The sequence below is a fragment of the Furipterus horrens genome, unplaced genomic scaffold, assembly GCF_987537825.1.
Source record: "Furipterus horrens unplaced genomic scaffold, mFurHor1.1.pri manual_scaffold_9, whole genome shotgun sequence".
Lineage (NCBI taxonomy): Eukaryota > Metazoa > Chordata > Mammalia > Chiroptera > Furipteridae > Furipterus > Furipterus horrens.
This window is the reverse complement of record NW_028327179.1, coordinates 51751784-51779440: the sequence shown is the minus strand read 5'-3', so window position 1 is coordinate 51779440 and position 27657 is coordinate 51751784. Positions and strand designations below refer to the sequence as shown.

The window sequence follows — 27657 nt, the reverse complement described above, 5'->3', positions numbered from 1 at the left end:
GAAACATACAATAGGGATAGAAGTACCTTTTCTTTATGCATAATTAAGTTGTTTTTTAAATTTAGAGACTTTAATGTTAGTAATAATATGCAGTTAAGTAGTAAATGGCTTTTAAAAAATATTTTTATTTATTGATCTTTAGAGAGAGAAACATTGACTTACTGCTCCACTTATTTATGCACTCATTGATCACTTCTTGTATGTGCCTTGACTGGAGGTCGAACCTGCAACCTTGGCATGTGGGGATGGCACTCTAACCAACTGAGCAACCCAGCCAGGGCATGAATGGCTTATAATTAAGCTATCAAGTGTTCTCTGTGTACTAAGACTGTAAACAGTCCTCCAATTGTTGAACATGGAGTGCATTTCTCCCTGGTGAACAGAGCATGGACTTTGGAGTCAGAGCCATTTTCCAACTCCTAATAACTTAACTGTCTCTCAGACTGTGTCCACTTCATCAGTGTAGAAATAACACCATCTACTCAGTGTTTCCTAAATACTTTGTATTATGAAATGTGACTTGCTCTTTGAAGAAATAGTTTAATTAGCAAATATGTCTGGAATTTACAGTATCTCTCCTCTCAGAGATTTTCCCTGCATATTAAGACATTGGGCTCTGAAACATACTTTGGTCAAGAAATCTGCTTTGCTTTGTTTAACTTCATTTCGTAAATGAAACTTCTTTCTTCTTTGCCCCTCCCCTGCTACCCTGTGGAACATCTGCAACATATTTTAGTTTCATGGAACATGGTTTTGACAATAAAGTGCCTAACGGAATGCCTCTAATTCATACTTGAAAAATGATAGTTTTGTTTTCTTCCCTTTTAGTGTTTGTTAATTTTAGTGGTTTAAAAACTGTATTGTAAACTCAGAGCCTATTGCAATTTTAGTTAACCTGCTAAGTAAGAAGCCATTTTCTTCCTGTTTTATTGAGATATAATTGACATAGAACACTGTTAAGTTTAAGGTGTACAGCTTAATGACTTGACATGTGTACATTGCAAAATGATTACCACAGTGAGTTTCCTTAACATTCCTCCATTATTAAATAATACACAATATTTTATTCATAACTTATTATCTTTTAGATCTTTTTTTTACCTATAATCTGTACATTGCATTGTGTGTTCACCACCCAAAGTCTAGTCTCCTTTCATCACCATTTATCCTTCTTTTACCCTCTTCTACCTCCCCCGACCCCCTTTCCATCTGGCAGTCATACTTTTGTCTGAATCTATGAGGTGGTGTCTTTATTTTTATTTTTGCTTAATCCCTTCACCTTTTTTATCCACCCCCTCAACCCCAACTCTGGCAGCTGTCAGTCTGTTCTCTGTACACTAATGTCTTTGAGTAAGAATTTTGGAGATTTAAAACATGAAAAATAACATCTTTTCAGTAAAGAAGTGGTAGATGCTAAAAGAATGTAAAATAGAAAAGTACTGTTTGTTTCAGTAAAATATTGAAAATATAGATAAGAAGAATAAAATATAGATTAAAAATGAAAGTAATTTTATATACAGAGATGTTTGTTACTAAAATCTATCTTCTTAGACTTTTTTTGTTTTACAAAATGTGATATTATTATACCTGCTACTTTTTAGACTGCTAATTTTACCTTTAAATGCAAAGTAAAGGTCTTTATGCCAGATATCTGTGAAGCACCCCTCCCTCTCCCGAGAGTCTACCTTAATATGGTACCTTCTCCCCGTCTTGAACCTGTTTCCAAGGCAGGAGTTTGAGATTGGAGGAAGAATTGTGAGAGGGAGTAAGCTTTGTTGGAGGGTGAATTGTCATACATTACATAATTCTTGTTGGTGTATGGAAAATTATACAGTGTATATATACATCCTTTATTTTGGTGAGTTATATTGTACTGACCAAATAAGATTTGTGTTTAACTTATGGCTTAGAAAAAAGAATGATTGTTTGGAAATGTGAAGAGCTAGTGTACATATCATTTACACCTAAGACTTAAATGTAAAACCTAAAATTAGTGTTATGGAGTGCTGGGTGGTTTGTTGCTTTTCTAATTAAGTTAGTAAAAAGGCAATGGACACTTTCTTCTGATGAAAATGTAATTTAATCTGATTTTATTATTGACAGCTTTCTTTAATGGTATCAAGAGCTGGTAGAGGAAGAGATGAGATTCTATTACCATTTTTCTGAAATTAAAATATTCTTTTTTAATAAAAGGTGGCTATCATCCAGTGAAAATTGGAGACCTCTTCAATGGCCGATATCATGTTATTAGGAAGCTAGGATGGGGACACTTCTCTACTGTCTGGCTGTGCTGGGATATGCAGTAAGTGTTCTTTGTCATTTGTGTACGCGATTCCTAGTCTCATTCACATCTTTATTTTATAACATGGTATGGCTAAGGGGCGCACCTGTTTCAGTTGTGCATTGTACAGTGCTTAGCACAGGCCTGCCCTGCCCTGGCTAGACATTTTCCCCCCTTAGGGTGAAGTTCATTTTCCTGTTAGCTTAAAATATTAACTTTCTTCTGCCTTTATATCTGTGGCATATGCATTTAACTTACACCAGGATCATATTTTTAGAAATAACTCATCCATACCAGAAAAACATTTAAATATAAAATAACATATAGGCCTTTCAAATCCATGGTTTCTGATTTTTTTTTTTAAGCTCTGACCTATAACATAAAATACCATTGCTACCGAGTACAAATATACATGTGTTTTGTGTGTATGTACTGAAACAAAAGTGTTACAAGATAATACTTACCCTTACTATATGTGATGAGCGACATTTTCCAGTTTATTTTTATGAAGAAGAAAAGAGAAACACAAAACAAAAAGATTGTTTTGGCACGTGATCCTACTGCTGAATTTTTGCCTCACAATTTGAAAAGCACTGTTATAATGGAAAGCTTATTAAATCTATTTATTGGATAGAACTCATTATAATGATCACCTCTGCTTATAATATTTTTTAAAATTTGCATTTTTTAAAGGGGGAAAAGATTTGTTGCAATGAAAGTTGTGAAGAGTGCCCAGCATTATACAGAGACAGCCTTGGATGAAATAAAATTGCTCAGATGTGTAAGTACTGCACAAATGTAAATGATAGAAGATAAATTAATGACTTAAAATTTTACAGAGGAATTTTCTGGATTTTACAAAATTAAAATTGATTTTATATTTCATAAGTTCAAATACTGAATCTTTTGTTTTAAAAACCATCTCACTTAATAATATAACCATTTTCATTGGTATAATGGAAATGACTTTCAGTCTTAAACAGTTCTGTTCTTGACTCATTTTTCTTTCCATAGGTTCGAGAAAGTGATCCCAGTGACCCAAATAAAGACATGGTAGTACAGCTAATTGATGACTTCAAGATTTCAGGCATGAATGGAATACGTATCCTTTCTGACAGTTCTGTTGCTTCCTAATGGCTGCATTATACTGTAGTTTTTCTATGGGCTTTTGAAAAATGGGAATGTATCAAGTTCTTATAAACTTCCGTTTGCTCTGCTGTGTCATTCTCCACATAAAGCCTCTAGTATCATCATGAGTGTTATAAAATGATATGCCTAGAGTGTCCTGCAAGGGTCTTCTGGGGTTTTTGGTATAGTGACAGCTTATTAAATTGTTTTTACAGCACTTGACTTGATTTTCACATAGAATTAATTATTAATCTTTTTTATTAATTTGAGTGAATTTTATTTTGTCAGTGGTGAATGAAAGCATACACCAGCACTTCTTTTTGCTTTAAACCTTAAAAAATTTTTGTACACAAGGGCTAGATATCCTTCAGTAGCTGCAAAGAATTTATTGAGGCAATAAAAGAAAATATGCTCAGCTAATGTCAACATAGCAAAGTCACACTTGATCCTGTAGAGTATCATTTTTCTGTCAGGTGAATATGGAAGTATGTTGCTTTTATTTTGTTTAGTTTCTCTACTTGGGAAAAGTCTGGTGAAAGTAGTCATCAGAAAGGTTACCGCTCTGGAGATGGTCCGCCTCGGGCTGACCTGTAGTGTGTGGGCTCTTGACTTCACGCAGGAAGATTTCACAACATGAGTCCAGGTGATTTTGAGAGTATGTTTATTAAAGCTGAGAACAGTGAAACAAGTAAGAACGTAAGGTAGAAGAAGCAACAAGAAGAGAGCCTGGGTGGGCCTGCGTTAGCTCACTGGGAAGTCAGAGAAAAAAAGGGGCCTTGGAGACAGGTTCAAGGTGTTAGCCCGGTTGTGCTGCTGCTTGCTGTGCCCATTGCTCCCCTGGTTGCGAGTCCCATGGGAACCCTCAGAGTTTAGGAGATGCCTGCCTGTGGGGTAAGAAAAGTGTGGGTGTGCTCCCAAGACAGAGAGTGGGTGCTGGGTCCTTTGTAAGGAGTTTAGGGGGAGATCTTAGTGAAGGATCTCAATAGAATATTCATCACCCTTATGCTGACCTGCCAAAATGAGATTTATTCCCTTAACTTTATCTGTCCTTGGGTGTGGTTGGCAAATGGCACTAAATGGACTTCTACTATCTATCTCTCTGAGTAGGGTGATTTAAGCTATTTACTCTCTGGTTGGAGAAGAGAAATATACTGTTTACTCTTAATTGTCCATGGTTACAGAAGATAGGATTTTGCGATTTATTAGATGCTATAAACTGCTTGGTCAATAAACTTATCTGTCTCATTTCCCTGTTCCCCTTGTCCTGGCTTACTAGCCTGTCTCAAAGTGATATATTTTCTGTACTTGTTACTAAATGTGACATACACCAGTCCTTAATGGAAAGAGACCGCCATTGTTTTTCTTCAAAAACATTTATAATGTGAAGTTTCCAACATACATTAAAAATTACAGTGAATTTCTATAAATCTGTCACCCAAATTCAATAATTATAATTGCCTGGCTACAGTTGCTTTATTTACTCTTTATCTCTTGCTGAGTTATTTCAAAACAAATCATAGAAGTCATATTCTTTTACCTCTACTAATGTCACCTTGCATCTTTGAAAAACATATGAACTTAAAAAGATCACAAAACTCATCAAATAAAATAAAAGTAATTTCTTGGTATTATGTCATGATTGATATAAAATTCCTGTAAAATGGGAAAAGGACTTTTTTAAAGACTTGTTTGAATCACATTTCAACAAACAAGGTTATTTTCTCCTAAGTATCTTCTCTCCCTCTTAAGTCCATATCATTTTGCTTTAATTGTTTAAAGATTAAATTGTTCTATATACTTTTTAAACTTTTCCATTAGAATAGCATACAGAGTATTTGCTTTCTCAAAAATAAATTATCTTGCTGGAAATGAGTGATTCTGAAAGATGAAAATTTCTTAGCTATAAGGATAGTTGTTCTTTTTACTTTTATTAGTGAAGCCTTCGTTCTAATTCTAGGTCCTATTGGAAAAGAAATGTATCTAGCAAGAAGATAGAGCAAAAGTCTTCTAATGGTTTCCATTTTTCTTTTGAGAATATCAATTTTGACTGGGTTACTGGTAAGTTTGCATTCTTATTAGTTTTGGGGGTCTCAGGAGGTAGTGATTGGGGGCTGTGGAAAGGAACAGTTCTCTCCTCTTCACCCTCCCTCTGCCTGGGGCATTGGTAAAGGGCAGCCTCAGGGGTCAATGACAGTGGGGTAATCCAGAACCTGCAGGTCAGAGCTGATAGCACAAATGGAGAGAAGAGATAATATAGGTAATCCCCATATAACATGGTTGTTAGGTTCCTAACAAAGATGTGTTATGCGAATCCATGTTACATATATGAAACAAAGAACCTAGTACAAAAGGGGGGGTTAAGTTCCAAAAGTTAAAAAACATACTATTATATTTTTGTAAGTAAGAGAAGTATCTTTATTAAAGCAATTTTCATCAAAAGTATTACATATTAATGTGAATTAAGTAATGTTTTCTTCATCATCACTACTAAGCTCCATTAACCAAATTAATTTTCTTTTTGACAAGATATCCTCATCCTTTGAACTTTTTTCAGTATTACCTTGATTTCTGTGCTCTACTTTTTGCAAAAAATCTGTTTTTTTCAGATTGCTTGCTTTTAGCTGAGAGATATTTATAAATTTCATTATACGGTGCTAAGGACTTTTGAAGTTCTCTCTTAAACTTTGTGCTCCTTTCAGTGCAAGGATCTTCATTTAAGAAATATGACTCTTAACTATTCAGCTAAGTCTAGGCCTTTCTTTACGCTTTTTAGAGTAAACTGTTTTAACTTCTTCGTTTTCATCAGTGCTATTTTCCCCTAAGTTATCTTGGCACATTCCAGATGTCATTTCCACCAAAATTGCTTCATCAGCTTCTTCTTCTACCAGCAATTCTTTTTTCTTTTTTTAATTTTATTTTTTGATTTTTCAATTACAGTTGTCCCATTTTTTCCCCCATTGCCCCCCCCCCCAGCAATTCTTGAATATCTTCTACAGTCATATTGTGTTAGAGCAAAATCGTGTTATAGAAGTACTGTGTTATATGGGGGATGCCTGTACCTTTAGTATTCAGGTACTATTGATAGAATCCAGATGCTCTTTCCATATTTGCTTGTTGGATCCTCTAAGGTAGCCCTTTTTTTGCCTGAGGCAGGTGAACAGCTGTCCCTCTATACCTGAGGTTTTCTTTCTGTAGTTTTAGTTACCTGCAATCTGAAAATATTAACTGGAAAATTCCAGAAGTAATTCATAGTTATAAATTATGTACCATTCTGAGCAGCATGGTGAAATCTCACACCTTCTTGTTCTGACTAGTCTGGAATTTGAATCATCCTTTTGTCTGCCATATCCAGGTTGTATATACATGCTACTCGCTGCTTAGTAGCTGTCTTGCTTATCAGATTGACTGTGGTGGTATCACAGTGCTTGATTTCAAGTAACTTTTATAGTTGCTTAATGCTATGCCATTCACCTTGGTTCATCTCATTACATAGGCATTGTATTTCAATATTATATCGTCAAAAGAAGAAGATTGACTACAGCACAATAAGATAATTTTGAGAGAGGCCAGATTCACGTAACATTTATTACAGTATATTGTTATAATTGTTGTTTTATCATTAGTGATTGTTAATCTCCTGCTGTGCCTAATTTGTAAATTAAACATTGTGTATATGTATGTATGTATCATAGTATATATAGGTTTTGGTACTACTTGTGGTTTCAGGCATCCTCAGGAATATTGAACCCTGGGACTGATGAGTGCCAGGGATGTGTCAAGGTCCATGGTCTTCTTCCTGATCTTTATATCGTGTTTGGAACAGATTCAACATTTTGGTGTTTGTCCTACTCAAGCTCCAGAAGCCTGAGGACAAAGCCGAATCTCAGCTTAAACCACAGAATGACATCCTGTTTCTTCATCTGCCAAGGCTTCAATTCTTAGGGAAGCACTCCCCTCATATACTATATATTTGAGGTTTTTATACAGGCATGCCTCAGAGATACTGCCGGTTCACTTCCAGACCACCGTAATAAAGTGACTCGTGATTTTTTTGTGGGGGAAGAGGCTCGCCTTCAATTTGTAAAACACACACACACACCCCAACACCAAAAACATAAGATCTGTGAAGTGCAATAATATGAGGTATGCCTGTGTTTCTTCTAGAGATTGGATTTGAGGGTGCTAGCAGGTACCAGTGACTGCTAATACCACTTCGCTGTTTGTGTCAGTATCATTTCTGCAACTACCGAGTACAGTTTTTCCCCTTGTGATAGATGGAAAGGTGGAGCTGGTCCTTCTCTGCCGCTGCTCTCCAACTGAGCCTGTCCGTTTATGGGCAGGCAAGGCAGCCCATCCTCTTGCATCAGATCTGCCAGGTGATTTCTTGGGCTGCTGTTGGGAGATGGTTTCTTTGGAGAAACCACCTGATGTGTAGGTAAATGGAATTTTTAAAAATATATATACATTCTAGTGACCATTCATACTGTTAAATGAAATGGTAAGAAACCATCATAGTTTATATTTGTCAGTGATTTGAGAAGATGTAGGTTGGTTATAATGTAGACATCCTGGGCTTCGGCTCTGTATCTGATACTAAGTTTAGTCCTTCATTTGCGATTTTTTGTAATATGCCTAGGAATTAGTAAAAGAACTTCTGGTTTTAGATTATCTATGCATAAATCTGTAGTTCACATGTTCTCCAACATTGTAGATATATTTTTCTTAAAAATATTTAAAGTAGCCCTGACTGGTGTTGCTCAGTGGGTTGGGCAGCATTCCATAAAGCAAAACGTTGCCAGTTCGATTCTGGTCAGGGCACATACCTAGGTTGCAGGTTGGGTCCTCAGTCGGGGCACATATAAGAGGCAACCAATCAGTGTTTCTCTCCATCTCTTTCTCCCTCCCTTACCACTCTCTCTAAAACTAAATAAGAAAATCTTCTAAAAAATATTTAAAGTGGTAGTTATTCTGATGATGTGGTAGATGTAGATATTGTAAAACATTAAATCAACTAACTTTCTTTAATGACCTATTTATAGACCTCCAGGGATGAATAAAATATTCTCAGATGGTTTCAGAGCCATTTTAAATCTTCCTGTATGAATGACATAAACATATTTGTATGGTGGACCATAGTCCTGGAGTGTCAGTGGTTGACTAGACTTTCTATTTTTAAAAAATCCCCAGATTCCTAAGATTTCATTATTATACATTGGTCTTAGTGACATGTCTTATATTGTGATCATACATTCTTTAAAATTGTCTATATTTAGTATTAAAAGTGATCTAGTTATACAATGAAAAATGTTACTGAATGTAAAGATTAAATGTCTTCACTGTGTTTGGTAAATTTCTATTTTATAAAGTATTTTACGTGACCTACAGAGTAGAAATGTATGCAGGTAAGCAGGACATTTAAGACAGGGGAGTTCTTTATTTTATTTCCCATTAATTTCTGTGAGGTTCTAGTCTTGCTTGTTTTTGTGAAGACTATCAAGGAGGAGTGTGCTAAAGTGTGGGAGAGTGCAGGGAAGTGTGGGATTGAGTCATGGTGCTCCCTTTGTGGGACTAGAACATAGGATAGTTCTTTCAGCTGAGGTTTGTTCTCCTTGTTTCTGTGGGGAGATAAGTATATTATTTCCTAAGGTTATTAAAAGTACGCATTAAATAATATATGGCACATAATAAGTACCTAGTAAATGTTGGATCATTTTATTTATATGGAAAATAGCAAATTAACACTTTTGGTATTGTTGATAGTATTGATGTTGTCACAGTGTTGCTGCTTTTACTACTTGCATCATTCCAGGAAATATATCTATAATTGATCCTTAACCATGTCTCAGATGTGTGCATGGTCTTTGAAGTGCTTGGCCACCATCTCCTCAAGTGGATCATCAAGTCCAACTATCAAGGCCTTCCAGTACGTTGTGTGAAGAGTATTATTCGACAGGTGAGGCTTAGAGGGCAGCCCCACCCCCAGCACCTAAGTGGCTGGGCTTTCAACACGAATTCCTGTTTTGGTTTTTAAAAACACACAGATGTGTGTGTGTGTGTGTGTGTGTGTGTGTGTGTATATATATATATATATATATATATACATACACACACATACTTTAATATATGTATAATTTTGTTTTTAAAACATATACATGTGTATTATAGTATATAACATTTTGAACTTGTTAAGTTAGTTTTATATTTAATGATATGCCATTCTGTTTTGTAAAGGGAGAAATATGTAAATGTCAGGCATACATTTCTTTGGGCATATTGATATTTTTTTTAACAGATTTTATTTATTATTTATTTAAGAGAGGGAAAGGAAAGGAGAAAGAGAGGGAGAGAAACATCAATGTGCAAGAGAAACATCGATCGGTTGCCTCTCGCACGCCCCCAGCTGGGAGCCTGGCCTGCAACCCAGGCATGTGCCCTGACTGGAAATTGAACCAGCGACCCTTTTGGTTCTCAGGCCAGCACTCAGTCCACTGAGCCACACCAACCAGGGCATATTGATCTTTTTAAGGTAGTGATATGGCATAGTGAAAATTTGTTTTATCCAGTATCATAATATAAATGTCCCACTTCATTCCTTAGAAAATAATTCAAAGGAAATTAAAAATTTGTTTTTTTCTGTTTCTATGTGTTGGGTAAAGATAAATGACAGATAATAAGGAAAGTTTGTTACATAGGGAGTATTGTGTTAGATTCCTGTTTTGTTCAATTGCCTTAACAAAAGAAAATGTTCAGCTGGGGTCTGGTTCAGCGATGATGCTCTAGCAAATATTTGTAAAATGAAAGTATACATATATGGAAGATCTTCTTCTATTTAGGATTTACCAGGTTCAGTTTTCTGTATGGACTACATCACTCTGTATTCCACTCATTGCTCTTATGGCCTAAATTAGGAATGTTACAGATAATGACTTATCCTGGGTTACCTATTCTGATATAATAGATAATTACTGTGGATATCCTTCCGAGTAATTTGTAGATCAAGAAGGTTCTTTGGTTTGTTTGAGAAGAGGACTAAGTGGTTTGGAGTCTTTCTCTTTCCCCCAGGTCTAGATCTTGAACTAGATTTGCCTGAGGGTTCCAGACTAAAATGCAGGCCTTGGTACAGAATGCTTAAATAGGAAAAGAATCCAGAGATGATTACATAATTATAAATCCCAAAGATTAGGGGCCTAAAAAAGATGTACATAAGTAGGTTTTAAACCCATTTTATAAAAAATTTAATACTAAAATTTGTTTTTAATAAAAGGATCCTAGGTTTTGCTTTTGAAATTATGTGCAGGTTACTTTGTTTATTCAGCCTCTGTGTTCATCTCTTCGTTTTCCTTTATCCTTTTATACTGTAAATTTGCAGCTTGTCTTTTACTATTATAGATACTACTTGAGAGGGGTTGGAGAAAGAAGGGCTTTCTGTATTGGCTTACACAGTGAGATACTATACTTACAGTATTATGTTAGATATACATACTTGCCTACTATAGATTTCTGGCTAGCTTTTGTTTAATAATATATCTGTTTCCTTTTAGGTTTTAGATAGTAGCATTTTACTTCATTATTTTAACATGGCTAATATCTCATATAATAAAACAATACTTTTCCTTGATATGTGGTGAGGGGGAGAATTAATATGTTAATTGGAGTTATTTGATCCCCAGATGCCACTTCAGTATCTATATTAGTGGCAACTCTAAAAATATCATCTTGTTGAAACTCTAAAAGGGAGTCTTAATTATCTCTGATAAACCCTAAAAATATAAAACTATTTACATCTAACAAAAATAAATATTTTAGAAATATCATCTTGTGTATATTTCATACAGGTTCTACAGATATTATTCCCTTAAGCTCCTATACTTTCAAAGATGTTTGCTGTTGCCCGAGGTAACTGACCATGTCACCACAACTCAGGCCTGGCCGTGCAAGAAAGTGAATTAGCAGATGAATCATTGATATTTAAGCTTGTATTCCAGAACGGGAAAACAAAATCTAGCCTTTCTGAACAAGTATTGTGTTGGCCAAAAAGTTCATGTTTTTTTCTGTAAGATGGCTCTAGTAGAGCTTAGTTGTCTTTAACTTCATTTGAAACAATTGTTTTAGATTGTATTGTGACAGTTGTGCATTAAAAACAAACTTATCAAAATTGGTGAATTTTCATGTAGCCATTTTAATATTGAAGATAGAAGAAAATATGCAACATTTTTGGCATATTATACTTTGTTTTTTCAAGAAAGGCAAAAATGCATCTGAAATGCAAAAAAAAATTTTGTGCAGTATATGGAGAAGGTGCTGTGACTGATTGACCATGTCCAAAGTGGTTTGTGAAGTCTTGTGCTGGAGATTTCTCGCTGGACGATGCTCCACTTTCAGGTAGACCAGTTGTAGTTGATAGTGATCAAATTGAGACATTAATTGAGAACAATCAAAGTCATACCACATGTGAGGTAGCTGATATACTCAGCATATCCATATCAATACAGTTATTGGTGAAAATGGAAAATGTGTCTTTTATTTTATGGAAAAAACTGTACAGACTTTTTGGCCATTCCAATAAAGAGTCTGTAAATCTAAAGATGAAATCTTGAAATTTACTGGAATTTTAATGCATACTTACTGATTGAAGAAATGATTTAATGAATGTATTAGCCTCCTGTGATTCACATACACTGGTTTGGATAGTAAAGAGCGCTTGTATACTTCCCTGGCAGGGGAGATACCATGATCACGAAGGTGGTTTTCCCAGGGTGAGGCTTATCCATTGCACTTCGGATGTGCTGACTGACCCCTGTGATTTCCCCAAATGTGGGAGACTTGACTGGATAATTTGTGGTAGTGGGGGACTGCATTCATACTCTCCCCTGTTGAAAAAATACAAATAAAATAGAACTTTTGTGCTCTACTGTTCTAGAAAAATTTCAAGATGAAATTTTAATTTTATGTGGTCTGCACTTAGTTCTTTTAGGCTTTGTGAGTAGATTTGTTTTAGTGTGAAACCCATCTTTAATTTTATTTAAGAAAATATTACCATGGAATCTAAACTTTGTTCACTAAAGTCTTTACTTTCAAAGTGGTCAATTATTTCCTAGTTTATAATCTATGTTCTTGAGCCTCCCTTCATTCCCTCTGAATAACTAACCAGCCTATGGGTTTAGTGTTTTTGACTCCTATGTAGTACTGGGAGGATCCTTTATTAATAGACCTTCACAGTGACATCCTTTCCTAGAACAAGACACCATAGGGCTACTTTGCTAATATTCTCTCCATGTGGCCTCCTTTGCCTTCACAGTCAGATGGAGCTGGCCTTGTGTCAGTCATCCCTGTGGCTCTGTCATTTGCTGTGTTTCACCAGTCACCTGGCCTGTGATCCCTCCTGTGCCACATCTTTTACACTAACTTCCGTCCATTGCCAGGGCCACTGTCCTGGGCTCACAGCCTTCTCTCTGCTCTCTCAGGGTACAGCCCATCTTCTGCTTTCCTGTTTCAGTTTAGTCTCCTTTCCATTGGCAGCTACTGTTCCAAGTAAAACTTTGCTTTAATAATTCATTTTCCTCATATGTAAACCTCTAGTGCTTTCTCATTGCCTGTTGTCTAAAGCTTAACATTGTTGACTTTCAGGAAGCAATATATGGAGTGATAAAATCATTTAGCTAAAGGACTTTAGCCAACTTAAGCTCCTTAGGCTACAGTCTCATTATAAATAAATGACAATAATAAAGGTAACTTACTTATTAGATTATTAAGATGTAAAGGGATACCCCTATTAATAATTACAAATACTTATTCCGTGCTTACTTTGCGCCAAACATAGCTCTAAGTACTTTGCAAATTTTAATTCACTGAATTCTCACAGTAACTCTGTAAAATAGGTATTTTTACTTTCCTGATTTTATGTAAGTGGAACTGAGGCATAGAGGTTAAATAACTTGCCCCTAGTCAGGAAGTAACTTAAGGAGTATTAAGTGGTCTAGCAGAAATTCAAACCCAGATAGTTTGGGCTTAGAGTTTATGCTTCTTGCCAATCAGCATATAATATCTTTGAATTGTACTCTGCCTATGTCCAATAAGAGTTAAATCACTGTCCTTCTTCTGCCATCCGGTGTCAGCCCATATTTTTCCTTACAATCCCTGATTCAGTTCTTATTTCCTGGTAGGTAAATTGTTGTTCACTAATTAATAGTTTAAAGAGGTAATACACGTAACTGCTCTAAAATATGTCTTTTAGGTACCCAGTTTCCCTCCTAGAGTCAACCAAATCACTAATTTCTTATAAATATACAAAGATGTCCCCAGCATTTATAAATATGTGCTGATTTACCAGCATTTTTTAATCATACATTTTTACTAGTTTTCTTCAGTAGATATTTTAGACAGAGTACTCACCTTGATGATTTTTTGTAGCTCCACATCATTGATAATTTTTTTTGTCCTAGGCTGCTGAAAATACCCTGCTTTTTTTTCTACCCATGTTTTAGCTAAAAGATTCAACCAAAATACCACTTCTGTGATGAAGGCTTCTGATACTCCCCAGTGAAGAGTGGTATTTGCCCTTAGTCAAGATGCCTGCGTATTGCATTTGTTTCTTTCCTAACAATTGCAGGGTCTTACAGGACAAAGTTTTTCAACCCTGGCATTGTGATGGCATATGGGACTGGATAGTTCTTTATTATAGAGATCTGTCCTATGAATTGTAAGGTGTGTAGCAACATCTCTGGACACTGTCTACTAGATGACTATCAGCCACAACCACCTCCAGTTGTGACAATTAAAAATGACTGAACTTCATTAGATGTCCTCAGGAAGGCAAGAGTCCCTCTCATTGAGAACTATTGGAAGAGAAGATAGTACAGCGGGTACAGGACTTGGCAATAGATTTTAATTTCAAATTCTGACTTTGGCACTTAACTGTTTTGTGACCCTGATCAAATTACTTTGCCTCTGTGAGTCTGCTCCCTCATTTGTATAATCGGAATGGTAATGCATAATTTATGGCTTTCTTGTGGAGGTTAATTCTGATGGACTAGTGTGTGATAAAGTATGCAGCATAGTGCCAGGGCAAGTAGCCATTGTGTCTCCCTAGCTGCATCGTGAGCATCTCGGAGTTACAGGTCATGTGTTGTGAGTTTCACATCTTTGTCACATTCTTAAATGAAAAATGAAGTGTATGTTTCTTCTTAATCCAACTTTACAAAATGGCTGACCTGTGATTTGACAGGCTTGTAGGTAAATGTTACCACTTGTTTATTTTCTAAAAGTAATGACAATTAAATCAATCACATTTCCACGGTTCCCTATACATTATTTTCAGTCCTCTAATCAGTTCTTTGCTGTCCTCACTTAACCGTGGTGACTTTGTACCCAGTCAGAGAAACACCACCTGGTTGCGGGTGGTGAGGACGCTGAGTGCAGGGCAGCCGGGTGGTGCCCTCCCCTCCTGCAGGTGCCTGCTGCTTCTCCGGCCTCAAGAGTGGAGTCCTGTGGTCGTCTGTTTGCCCCACAGCTTTCATTCCTTGTTTTCTTTTTAAGCCAGGTTTATTGAGGTCTATTTTACATCTAGCTTTTATTTCTGAAACTGAAAGCGGAAAAAGGTGCTTGTGTTGGCAGTATTTGTTATTTGTGGTGCAGGTTTCTTTAAACGCCTTTACTGTCCTTTAAGAGTAGCTTTGACTTTTCTTATGTAGTTGAAACAGTAGCTGACATCTTACATTTTAAAACTTTATGGTTTAAATCATTGCCCTTTTACAGAAACCTTGTAAAGAAATGACTGCTTGTCACTCAATGAAAATTGGTAAGGGCAAAGCCCTGATATGGTGACTTTTCTTTTCTTTTTTTTAGTCTAGGTATATCAATCAATCTTTTTCTTTTTTGTCCCCCCCCCCTATTTTTTTTATTGTTGTTCTATTGCAGTTGTCCAGTTTTTCCTCCAGTGCTTTCCAATGCCCTGCCCAGCCCCCTGCTCCTAGAGTCAATCCCCACACTGTTGTCCATGTCCATGGGTCATTTATACTAGTTCCTTGACTAGACCCTCTCCCTTATTTTCCCCATTATCTCCATCCCCCCTCCCCACTGGTTGCTGTCAGTCTGTTCCTTGTTTCCATGCCTCTGGTTCTATTTTGCTCATTTGTTTGTTTTGTTCATTAGGTTCCTGTATTAGGTGAGATCATATGGTAATTTTCTTTCGCTGCCTGGCTTATTTCACTAAGCATAATACTCTCCAGTTCCATCCATGTTGTCACAAAAGGTAGGAGTTCCTTCTTTCTTTCTGTTGCATAGTATTCCATTGTGTAAATGTACCATAGTTTTTTATCCACTCATCTACAGATGGGCACTTAGGCTGTTTCCAGTGTTTGGCTATTGTAAATAGCACTGCTATGAACATAGGGGTCCATAGGTTCTTCTGAATTGATGTTTCAGGATTCTTCAGATATAATCCTAGCAGTAGAATGGTTGGATCAAAGTAGTTCCATTTTTCATTTTTTGAGGAAATCCCATACTGTTTTCCACATTGACCGCACCAGTCTGCATTCCCACCAACAGCGCACTAGGGTTCCCTTTTCTCCACATTCTTGCCAACACTTGTTTGTTGATTTGTTAATGATGGCTGTTCTGACCCGTGTGAGCTGGTATCTCATTGTGGTTTTAACTTGCCTCTCTCTGATGGCTAGTGATGTTGAACATTCTTTCATATGCCTGTGGACCCTCTGTGTATCCTCCTTGGACAAGTGTCTTTTCAGGTCATTTGCTCATTTTTAAATTGGATTGTCTGTCTTGGTGGTGAGTCGTGTAAGTTCTTTATGTATTTTGGAGATCAAACCCTTGTCTGAGGTATCATTGGCAAATATGTTTTCCCATATGGTTGGTTCCCTTTTCATCTTGCTGATGTTTTCTTTTGCTGAGCAGAAACTCTTTAGTTTGATGTAGTCCCATATGTTTATTCTTTCCTTATTTCCTTTGTCCTGGGAGATATATTGGCAAAAATACTGCTGCGTAGGATATCTGAAATTTTGCTGCCTATGTTTTCCTCTAGGATGTTTATGGTGTCGTGCCTTATATTTAAGTCTTTGATCCATCTTGAGTTTATTCTGGTGTGTGGTGTAAGTTGGTGGTCTAGTTTCATTTTTTTGCATGTCCCTGTCCAGTTCTCCCAGCACCGTTAGTTGAAGAGGCTATTTTCTCTCCATTTTATGCTCCTTCCCCCTTTGTCAAATATTAGTTGACCCTAGAGACCTGGGTTTATTTCTGGGCTCTCTATTCTGTTCCATTGATCTATATGTCCGTTCTTATGCCAGTACCAGACTGTTTTGATTACTGAGATCTTGTAATATACTTTGATATAAGATATTGTGATTCCTCCTACTTTGTTCTTCTTTCTCAAGATTGCTGAGGCTATTCAGGGTCTTTTTGGACTGCATATAAATTTTTGAAGTATTTGTTCAAGGTCTGTGAAACATCATTGGTATTTTAATAGGGATTTCATTGAATATATAAATTTCTTTGAGTAGTATGGACATCTTAATGATGTTAATTCTTCCCATCCATGAACATTGTATATGCTTCCATTTATTTGTATCTTCCTTAATTTCTTTTTTCAGTGTTCTGGTGTTTTCAGAGTACAGGTCTTTTACCTCCTTGGTTAAGTTTATTCCTAAGTAGTTTATTTTTCTTGTTGCTATAGTAGGTGGGATTTTTTTTTTTTTAGTTTTTATCTGTGATATTTCATTGTTGGTGTCCTGAAATGCCTTTGATTTCTGAATATTTACTTTGTACCCTGCTGTTTTGCCAAATTCACTTATTAGGTCGAGTAGTTTTTTGGGGGGAAGTCTGTAGGTTTTTTATGTACACTCTCATGTCGTCTGCAAATAATGAAAGTTTTGTTTCCTCCTTTCCAATTTGGTGGCTTTTATTTCTTTTTCTTGTCTGATCGCTGTGGCTAGAACTTTCAAAACTATGTTGAATAGAAATGGTGAGAGTGGATATCCTTGTCTTTTTCCTGATCTTTGGAGAAAGCTTATAGTTTTTGCCCATTGAGTATGATGTTGGCAACAGGTTTCTCGTATATGGCCTTTATTATGTTGAGGTATACTCCCTGTATTCCCAGTTTGCTGAGCGTTTTAATCACAAATGGGTGCTGAGCTTTATCGAATGTTTTTTCAGCATCTGTTGTTTTGGTCATGTGATTTTTGTCTTTCATTTTGTTTATGTGGTATATTATGTTAATTGATTTACGAATATTATATCATTCTTACATCCCTGGGATGAATCCCACTTGAACATGGTGTATGATCTTTTTAATGTGTTGCTGGATCCGGTTTGCCAATATTTTGTTGAGGATTTTAGCATCTATGTTCATCAGCGATATTGGCCTGTGGTTTTCTTTCTTTGTTGTGCCTTGACCTGGTTTTGGAATTAGGATAATACTGGCCTCATAGAAAGAGTTTGAAAGTCTTCCCTCCTTTTGGATTTTTTGGAGTAGTTGGAGAAGGGTAGGAGTTAGTTCTTCCCTAAATGTTTTGTAAAATTTGCCTGTGAAGCCATCCGTCCAGGGCTTTTGTGTGCCAGGAATTTTTTGATTACTTCTTCAATTCCACTAGTTGTTATTGGTTTATTCAGGCTTTCTGCTTCTTCTTGATTCAATTTTGGAAGATTATATGTTTCCAGAAATTTGTCCGTTTCACCCAGGTTGTCAAATTTCTTGTCATATAGTTATTCGTAGTATTTTCTTACAATCCTTTGTATTTCTGTAGTATCGATTATGATTTTGTGAAGGATTGTTCCCTTAAGTATTAAGAAATGTCTTTCTTTGTCTCTTGTTGTGGCCTTTGCTGTGAAATCTGTCTGATATAAGTATTGCTACAGCCGCTTTTTTTTTTTCATGTTCATTTGTTTGAAATACTTTTGTCCATCCCTTCACTTTCAGTCTGTGTAGATCTTTAGTTCTGGGGTGGGTCTCCTGTAGACAGTATATATGTGGGTCATGTTTTCTTATCCATTCTCCTACCCTATGTGTTTTGATTGGTGCATTTAATTTATTTACATTTAAGGTTGTTATTAATAGGTACTTATTCATTGTCATTTTTCCCCTTTGTACCTGTATTCCTCTCTCTCTCTCTCTGCTTCTTCATCTTCTTAAAGCAGACCCTTTAGCATCTCTTGCAATGCTGGTTTTGGTGGAGATGTATTCTTTTAGCTTTCTTTTGTCTGGGGTACTCCTTATTTCACCTTTAGAATGAGAGCCTTGCTAGGTAGAGTAGTCTTGGTTATAGGCCTTTGTTTTTCATTGCTTGGGATACTTTTTGCCATTCCTTTCTGGCTTGTGGTGTTTTTGTTGAGAAATTTGCTGATAGCCTTATTCGGAGTTCCTTTGTATGTTATTAGTTGTTTCTCTCTTGCCGCTTTCAGGATTCTGTCTTTGTCTTTGAGCTTTGCCATTTTAATTATGATGTGTCTCGGGGTGGGTCTATTTGGATTCATCTTCATTGGGACCCTCTGTGATTCCTGGACTTGCATGACTTTTTCTCTCATCAAGTTAGGGAAGTTTTCTGTCATTACGTTTTCAATCAGGTTTTCTATCCCTTGCTCCTCTTTCTCTCCTTCTGGTATTCCTATGATACTGACATTATACATTTCATGTTGTCCTGCAGCTCTCTTAAAACCTCTTCATTCTTTTTTCAGTCTTTTTTTTTTTTTGTTTTGTTGCACTGTCTGGAAATTTTTTTCTATGTTGTTCTCCAGCCCACTGATCCAGTGTTCTGCTTTCTCTAGCCTGTTTTTTATTCCTTCTCCTGTGTTCTTCACTTCAGAAATTGTATTCTTCATTTCCTTCTGGCTCTTATTGATAGTTTCTATGTCTTTTTAATGCAGGTATAGTTCTCCGTAAGTTCCTTGTAGCTTCCCCGGAGTTCTTCATAGTTTTCTTTGATCTCACTGAGCTCATTGAACTTACCTATAATCATTATTTTTGAATTACATGTCTGATGGCTTGCTTATCTCCATTAAGCACTCTTTCTGGGATTCCTCCTTTCCTTTTGATGGGGGTTTGTTTTTTTGTCTCTGCATTTTTGTGACTTCTTGTTTGTTTTTCTCCTTCTTAGATTAATCTGCTTTGACTTCCTATCTTCGTGTTGTTACCTTCTGTGGTAGGAGGCCTGTCTGATTCAGTGGTGTGGTCTCCTTGATCTCTTGAGCTTGATGCTGTTGCAATGCCCTTCATGCCGTTTATTTGTGCTGCCTGGTTTTACTTGGGTTTTGGTTGTTGTTGTGTTGCTCTTTGGTGGGTCCTTCCCTCTAGCTAGCTGACTGAGAGTCACTCCTCCGATCATGTCTTGTATACTGTTGTAGAGGTGCACTTTCTTCTTCGTGACTTTTCTAACTGCTCATTTCCCCAGTATTGTTGCAAAATCACCTGGATTTTTTAATTATTTTTTTCTGTTATCACGATTGTCGCTAACATTTGTTATACTCTTTTAGGCATTCACTGTTGTAAATGCTTTTTATTTGCATTATGCTGTCTAGTCCTCATCACAACCGTATGAGGCCAGGGGTGTTGTTGTCTGTACCATACAGAAGACCTGCACAGGCAAGATGAAAACCTCCTAGGCCCCTCGGTTCTCATGTGTGTGGGGACCAAGGTTTGAATCCAGGTGGTGCAACTCTGCATGCTCTCTACCACTGGGTAGTGTGAAGTGTCTATATAGAAAGATTTGGGAGCATTTTAAATTATAGCATGCATTTGTGAGAAATGTGCATTCATGTCTCTGTGGTAAGTGGTTGTGTTTTTGTTTCTTTTTACCTTAATAGTAGGGCTGGCAATTAGATTGTTTAAAAGTATAGCCATTAGGTTTTATTTAAGAGGTAATTTATAATTTGAAATAGGTGTTGCAGTATGCAAGCTAACAGGACTTTTAAAATGCAGTGCTTTTCCAAACCTGCATCCTGTGGGGCGGTGGCTCTTGCTGATGAGCCAGGGGTATGGCCCTGCCAGCAGGCTGACCCTCATGTGGTCACTGAACGATTTTATCTACACTTAGTATTTATTTACCATTTTCATTATTTCACTGGTCCTAGATATTAATTCATTATGATAAAGCCAGTATTGTTGAATTTTAGCTGAGAAGATTAATTGTAAATTGATAAACATTTATATTCTTGGAGTTGTTTGGGGTGGTGGTATGTATACTGTACTAACTTGAATTCTTCTCAAATTGTTGGATTCTCAACTCTCAAACATGAAGTCACTCCCTTTCAAGCAAGTTAAGGCTCTTTCCAAACTCATTACTCTATGCACCTGAACACTGAGCACAGTGTGGATTTACCTTCTGTCCTGACTATTCAGAAGTACAGCTGTCTTAGTGAGGAAGAGAAAGAGAAATCCAGTGGGAAATTCAGCTTTTCTGGTAAGAAAGTTTCTGGGCTGCAAAGTCTCTTTGGTCTCATCTCCATACCCACAAGGCATCAGTATCTCTGTGAAACACTCTGGCTCAGGGCCAGCTCACTGGCTCCTGGGGAGGGGGGGCGGCGTTTCCCTTGGAGCTGTGTTAGCAAGACGTTCCCCAGAGAATGAGAGGCAGGCCAAGTTTCCATACCCTGTGTCCTTTATTCAGGTAGCAGAGGAAGAAAGTCCCCGTGTTGTGACTGGAGTCATAAAATAATTTGGAAAATTGTTCTCGTTCTGTTCCTTTTTGCAGTTGACGATTTTGGGGAAGCACCACTGTGGGTGGTACATGTGCAGGGCCAGGGAGACGCCCACGAGAAAAGTATTCTGATTACTTTCAATTTACTCCTCCTTTTATATCTGCAAGCTTACAGGACTTATTTCCAGCAAGCCATGGTGGAAAGGTTTACAATAGATCATCTCTGATTCAGTTCATAGGTATATAGAAAAAGCCTTAAAGGCACTCTTGACCAAACTGCTTATTTTACTGCTGAACTTGAGAGAAGGAACTTGCTCTGAGCCATGGCTAGTTAGTTCCTGACAGAGAACTGGGTTTCTCTTGCTCCCAGCCCTGGGCTCTGCCTTCACTTGTGCAGTTCTGCCCTGCATGTCTGACTCCCATGGAGAACACTGGCCTGCGCTCCAGGAGAGTATGTTAGCTCTCTGGGTGGATGTGGCTCTGTAACTGGCCCATTTGTGTTTGGATTGATCTCAGCTTTCATAGCAGCCAAAGGGATCTGTGCAGCCTCTGCTGCCTCCTGCTGCTGAGGCCAAGTATGGATGTGTTCTGGCAAGAGAGGAACACTTATGATTTGACAAATGAAGGTAACAGAGGGGATATTAGTAAAGGTTCTTTTTACCTTTTTTCAAAATTTGCAAGGGAAGATCTATCCTTTTTCATTGATTTCTTTTTCTTTTTCTTTTTTTGCATCACCACAGTAATTTTGCATAAATGGTTGTAAGATTGCTCATTGTTGGGATCTGGATTCTGGGGTGCTTTATTGCTTAAAACTTCACTGGCTGATAACAGAAACGATATTTTAAAAAATAAAACCATTCTTATTAGCTTACAGCTAAAGATTTAAAAAAATGGTAGTCTGGAATTAAAAGAAATCATGAAATCAGATTATAGAATTTTATTACCATGCAAGTTATCAAGCAGAGTCCATTCATATTAGAGATGGGAGAAATGAGACTAGAGAAGCTTAATAAGTGACTTAGTAAAATTATAGTTACTTAGTCAATATTAAAGCAGTCTTCTGGCTTAGTTCAGTTGTACCACTTATTTTGAGCTTTCTGTAAGATACACCTTCCTTTTGTGTTTTCCACAGATTATTTCTAATTAGATGTATCCCCTCTGTTTTATAGACATGAAACTGGAAGATCAGATAGGTTAAAGCCTTGCCCAGTGAATGAATGATTGAGCAGCAGTTTGTGAATAGTATGGTTCCCAAGGTTGTGTTTTAATGCTGAGTCTCTTAATGGTTTTCTTTCCTTTAATGATTTGCATTATCTTAACTTACTTAATTTGTTCCAGTGGTGAAGTCTTTTGCTTGTTTTTACAGTCAGATGTTATAAACTATGCTTCTTAAGGAAAGTTTACCCAGTTGAGTACAATAGCAATATTTTAAAAATCTGGAATCTTGCATTCTTGCTGAGAACACTGCTTCTCCGAAGTGCCTCCTTGTCATAGAGAACACATATGAACACATCTGGATAGTGAATCACATGACTCTTACCTGTGCAGCCTCCCACATGGGAAAACAACCTCAGAACTGTGAAAGACCTAAGATGGAAAGATAAAGGCTACTTGAGGATGGGAAAGTGTTGAAAAGATATTTTAAGAAAAGTGTTGACATTTACTGGTACTACTTATTAGCAATTCATCCACATATAAATTATGTTTGCTGTGCCCATGATTCAGCTTCCAGTCCCTTCTGTCCCCCTGGCATGAAACAGTAAGCTCTATGATAACACATCAACTATATAAGCCCCATGTAGACAGGGAACTTTGTTTATTGCTATGTGTCAAACACATAGTATAGTGTGTGGCTGGACAAGGAGGAAAAAGAAAAGATTAGATGAGGGGTTTTCATCCTGTTTGAGAGACAGTTCTTTCTTTTTTCCATTTTCCTTTTGAAACCTCTGTACCCTCACTTACTAATGCTGTGTTGTCTGATCTTCTGCTTGTCTTCTCCGCACTTTCTTGTCTATTATGGAAAAGACCCTTAAATGACTTAAAATGTTGGAATGGGATTTATTAAATGTTAATATTTATTGAGCATGTGTAATTCCTAATGCATAGGAACATGATCTCTTTTTACTTATTTATGTATTTATTTATTGTGATCTGCATTTTAAAAATAATTGTTTATAGAAAGAGTTGAAAAAACTCCTCTTGAGCGGAAGTAAGTCCAGGAAATCTTTGACCTCCTTCCCTGCAGTATTAAAAATGCATGCACATAATTAGCTATCATGGAAATGCAGACTAATGAGATACACCCTTCATACTCACTATAGTCACTGAAATAAAAAAGAGAAAAAGTGCTGGCTATGATGAGGACATCGGAACCCACATATGTGGCTTGGGAATGTAAAGTGGTATAGCTGCTGCACAGAACAGTTTGGCAGTTCATTGGAGGGCTAAACATAGCGTTACCCTATGGCCCAACAATTGCACTTCTAGGTATCTACCCCAAAAAATAAAAGCATAGCCACACAGAATTTTGTATATGAATATTCCTGGCAACATTATTTATAATAGTCCAAAAGTGGAAAAACCCCAAATGCCCATCAAGTGAATGGCTAGACACAATTTTGGTATATCCAATGGAACATTATTTGGCAATTAAAAGAAATGATGAAGAATTGATACATCCTACATATGGATGAACCTTGAAAATATTATACCAGTTACAAAAGACAACTTTGTATAATTTCATTTATGTAGAATGTCCAGAATAAGGTAGAAGTAGATTCGTGGTTGCTGAGGGCTGGAGGAGCTTGCGGGGGAGGAAGAGGGCTGCTGGTGAGGACACTGTTCCTTTTTTGGGTGGTGAAAGTGATGATTGGACATCTAAATGCCACTGAGTAATACACTTAAAAGGTGAATTGCCTGGTATGTAATTTACATCTCAACATTTAAAAAGCATATATAGAGATGTATATATAAATGTATGTTTCTGTGAACATAAATTATCTCCAGAATGATACACGTTGTTTGCTTGTGGGAAAGAGCTGGAGATGGGGGGTATTTTTACTAAACATCCTTTCTTGTCTGTTGAATTTTGTGCCTTGCGACAGTATTACCTATTTTACCAATAAACGTTGAATAATAAATAACTCATGTCCTCTGTTGATTTTACTGTGATCAGGTACTTCAGGGGTTAGATTATCTACACAGTAAGTGCAAGATCATTCATACTGACATAAAGCCAGAAAACATCTTGATGTGTGTGGATGATGCATATGTGAGAAGAATGGCAGCAGAGGCCACTGAGTGGCAGAAAGCCGGAGCTCCTCCTCCTTCGGGGTCTGCAGGTAAGGGAGCTGGGCCAGCTTTGTTTCAGTTTGAGCACATTGAGAGCCCGCAGAGTACATGGAAGGCAATTGAGGCAAATGTGTACATATCAGGAACTTTTGTAAGAGTCTGATTGATAGAAATAGCTAGCCCTTTTTCTTGGGAAGGAAGATGTCTCAATTAAATTACAAGAGGGGACCCAAAAAACCCGCAAATATCTTCTGGAGGATGGGTCCTCTGTAGTACAGGCTCCCCCACTAGGTGAGTGTCCTAGGAACCCTCACCAACTGGTGTCATGAGAAGCTGCGTTCATCTTCAGTGAGTATTTTTCTTTTCATTTCTTTCTTTCTTTCTTTCTTTTTTTCTTTTTTTTTTTTTGAAGACTCTTTCAGCGTGTTTGCCCATTTCATGATGGGTGACTTACAAGCACACCTGCCCACACTGCACTGAGTGTTCCACAGTTTTTGACTGAACATTGCTTGACCCCCATGCCCCACCCTCCCTTTTCACCCAGTCTCACCCCAAGCAACTATTTTTGTTTCCCTGGATGGAAAAAGTCCTCAAAGGGAAACATTTTGCTATTGTGGAAGAGGTGAAACAAAAAAATGCCAGAAGCACTAAGAAGGCATCAAAATCGAAGAGTTCAAAAACTGTTTTTAAGCAGTGGAAAAAAATGTATTGCTAGGTATATTGCATTAGATGGAGAGTAATTGGAAGGTGACTGAAGTTTAAACATGTGCGAATAAATACACAATTTTTAATCAATAAATTCTAGTTTTTTTTGGGTCCCCCCCCCTCATATATTTAATATTTTAATTACTAACTTTGTTCTCCCTTAAAAGGTCATTTAAATTCTTACCTGCTGCTTCATCTACATTTGAACAATTTCATCTGTTGCCCACTTCTCTGCAGAAGAGTATATAGTAGCAAGTTTCATGTAGCCAACTTGTAGTTGTCAGAATTTTTTCTAGCTTCAGGTCTGTTAGCATGCTTCCTAGTCTCTGGTTAGCATAGCTATGTCAGTCAGTCTAACTGGTGGATTTGGACTCAGTTACAGAAAATCCCAGGGTGGGAAAAGACCAAGTGACTTGAGTATTGACATATAAAGTTTTATTTCTGGTTTCCACTGACTGTAATGGTGGCAGTGAAATGCAGTCTGGCTCGTACCCTCTCTTCATGGTGTGTGTGTGCTAGTGTGTTGTCAGGGAGAGGTGTAGGCCAAAGGGCCACAGCCCTGTGACCAACTGGGCTCTTAGGAGGTGCAGCACCTCTAAATCTTATTTCCTACCATATGGGTGTTTTTTTAAGATCATAGAACTTTATAGTCTGCCAAGTTTTGAGACTGGCAGGTCTGGCCCTTTGATTTTTAGAATATTTTGCTGCAGTATTTAATTTACTTGTATAGACTTGCTAAATAGTTTCCAAACATAGATGTATGTCTAATCTAAATTGTTCATTCATTATTTATAAAGCAACTTTGGTTCAGAGTTCACACATATTCTCCATTTTTTTTTAAGTGATCAGCCAGTGCTTTGGGATAACTGGTTTTGAAATGAATGGTTATTTAATTTTAGATAAATAAGATAATTGCTCTATATTGAACAATTACTGCTATGCTTTTAAAGAACCAATCATTTATTTGAGTTGGATAAACATACTTTAAATCTCTTTGATTTAGAAGCTCCATTATTTAACAGTTGTTGAAGTTGGATAGCCATTGAAAGGGAGTAATTATTTCATTTACAAGTCAGATTGATAAAGATATGTATCAATTTTCCTCTAAGCAGTCATTTTGTTTTACTTTGTTTTAGTGAGTACCGCTCCACAACAGAAACCTGTAAGTACTTATACTTAAAAGCAACTGTTTATTATTGAACTTTTCAAATTGTAACATTAGTTTTTTTTCTGCAACAATTTTTTTAATGAAGGGTTGTGTGGGGGAATTGTTTGTACCTTTTTTGGGGGGGGGGTCCCTTTCACTATTACAGGTGTCCTAATGTATATTAATGTGAAAGACAGGTATGTTTATAAATGCTTTGTATCCTTGAATGTATGGCACACTGTTTTGATAAGTTGAGTGGATTTTTTGTGGTAGAAAGAGAGTTGTTCCAAGTTTGATCTTCATTTTCCTTACATACTTTCTGGAGTGCTTTTGGCTAAGCCTGGTGAAGTGTGAGGTAATAGATGTAGAGTTTGAAGTGTGATTATTCCGAAAACACTTTACCTTGTTTCTCATTGGCTTCCAAGTCTACTGCATTTCTGAAGCTGTTCTAATTTTTTTCCCAGCCAATAGTTAGATGTGAAAAAGTATTATTTGGTTTTGGTCCCGTGGAAACAGTAAGTCCAATCAAATGAAGCGGGCTGCCTGGGCTTAAACCCTACCCCAACAGACCTAAACCTGACTTGGTTCCAGAAGAGGATAGAATGTATATATCTTGAGTTGATGGGTCACCTACAAATTTTAAAAGAGCTTTATGAACCAAAATTATTTGAAAAGAAATCTCCAGAAATTAAGAGTGCTGCCAGCTGCCCTTTGTTTGAAATGGAAGTGCCAGTACAAGAGAGAGCTGTGATAATGATGCCCCCTGCTTGCCTTGGGGGTGCGCAAAGCCGAGCCAGAGCCATTTCCCGCAGTTCCTCTGGAGTGGGGCTGGAGCAGCTTATTTTGATTATTGATTCTGTGAAAACTGGAGGCTCTTACTGCTAGTACTTTCCAAGTCAGATGGCTGTCACTGAAGGCAGACTGCAATGGTGCCTTTTTCTTTTTGTTCCTTTACTTCATTTGCTCATTTCTTATATCCATACGGTCTTGGCTGTTGATAACAGCTCAGTGTGTGAGACCCAAAAACAAACAGTGCTGTTGACCAACCATGAATGAAATACACGCTTTGGCAAGCGTTTCCATTTTGGCAGACAGCTGGGTAAGACAGTAAGGAGATGGGGACATTATTACTTTGTATACAGGCAGCAGTATATAAAACTCCAAGAGGTGCTTCTTGTTTAAAGGAAAGAGTATCAGCATATTCAGTTCTTCTAAGAGTTTAAATGAAAAAGACTTAATTGGATTGAAGTTATGCCCCTGGGAGGGTAGGACCTGGTAGCAGTCCCATTATTTGATATCACGCTGGTTTCTTTTTTCTGGTTTGACTGTAACCCTCACTACCAGGTGGATCTCATGTCTGGGCATGTGATTTTAATTGAGTACAACCTGAAAAAACAGACTGTGTTGGCATTTGCCATGCTGTCAGCACTTATACTATATTGCATAGTGCTTTAAAAAGAAGCAAA

The 27657-nt window shown here is 37.1% G+C and overlaps 1 protein-coding gene and 1 non-coding gene across 4 annotated transcripts in view; both read left to right on the top strand.

Annotated features, from left to right (window-relative positions):
• The window catches only part of SRPK2 (SRSF protein kinase 2), a 279766-nt gene that overhangs the window by 230674 nt on the left and 21435 nt on the right, over positions 1-27657 (top strand). For all 3 annotated transcript variants that reach the window (XM_090287321.1, XM_090287322.1, XM_090287320.1), the window contains exons 4-9: positions 2194-2302; positions 2975-3062; positions 3296-3383; positions 9256-9362; positions 24224-24389; positions 26181-26206. In XM_090287321.1, the coding sequence (XP_090143447.1) occupies positions 2194-2302; positions 2975-3062; positions 3296-3383; positions 9256-9362; positions 24224-24389; positions 26181-26206 (584 nt within the window). The remainder of the gene's footprint in view (positions 1-2193; positions 2303-2974; positions 3063-3295; positions 3384-9255; positions 9363-24223; positions 24390-26180; positions 26207-27657) is intronic.
• Positions 12115-12282, top strand: LOC150001734 (U1 spliceosomal RNA). The gene has a single exon (XR_016513209.1). It is a non-coding gene; the product is annotated as a U1 spliceosomal RNA (small nuclear RNA).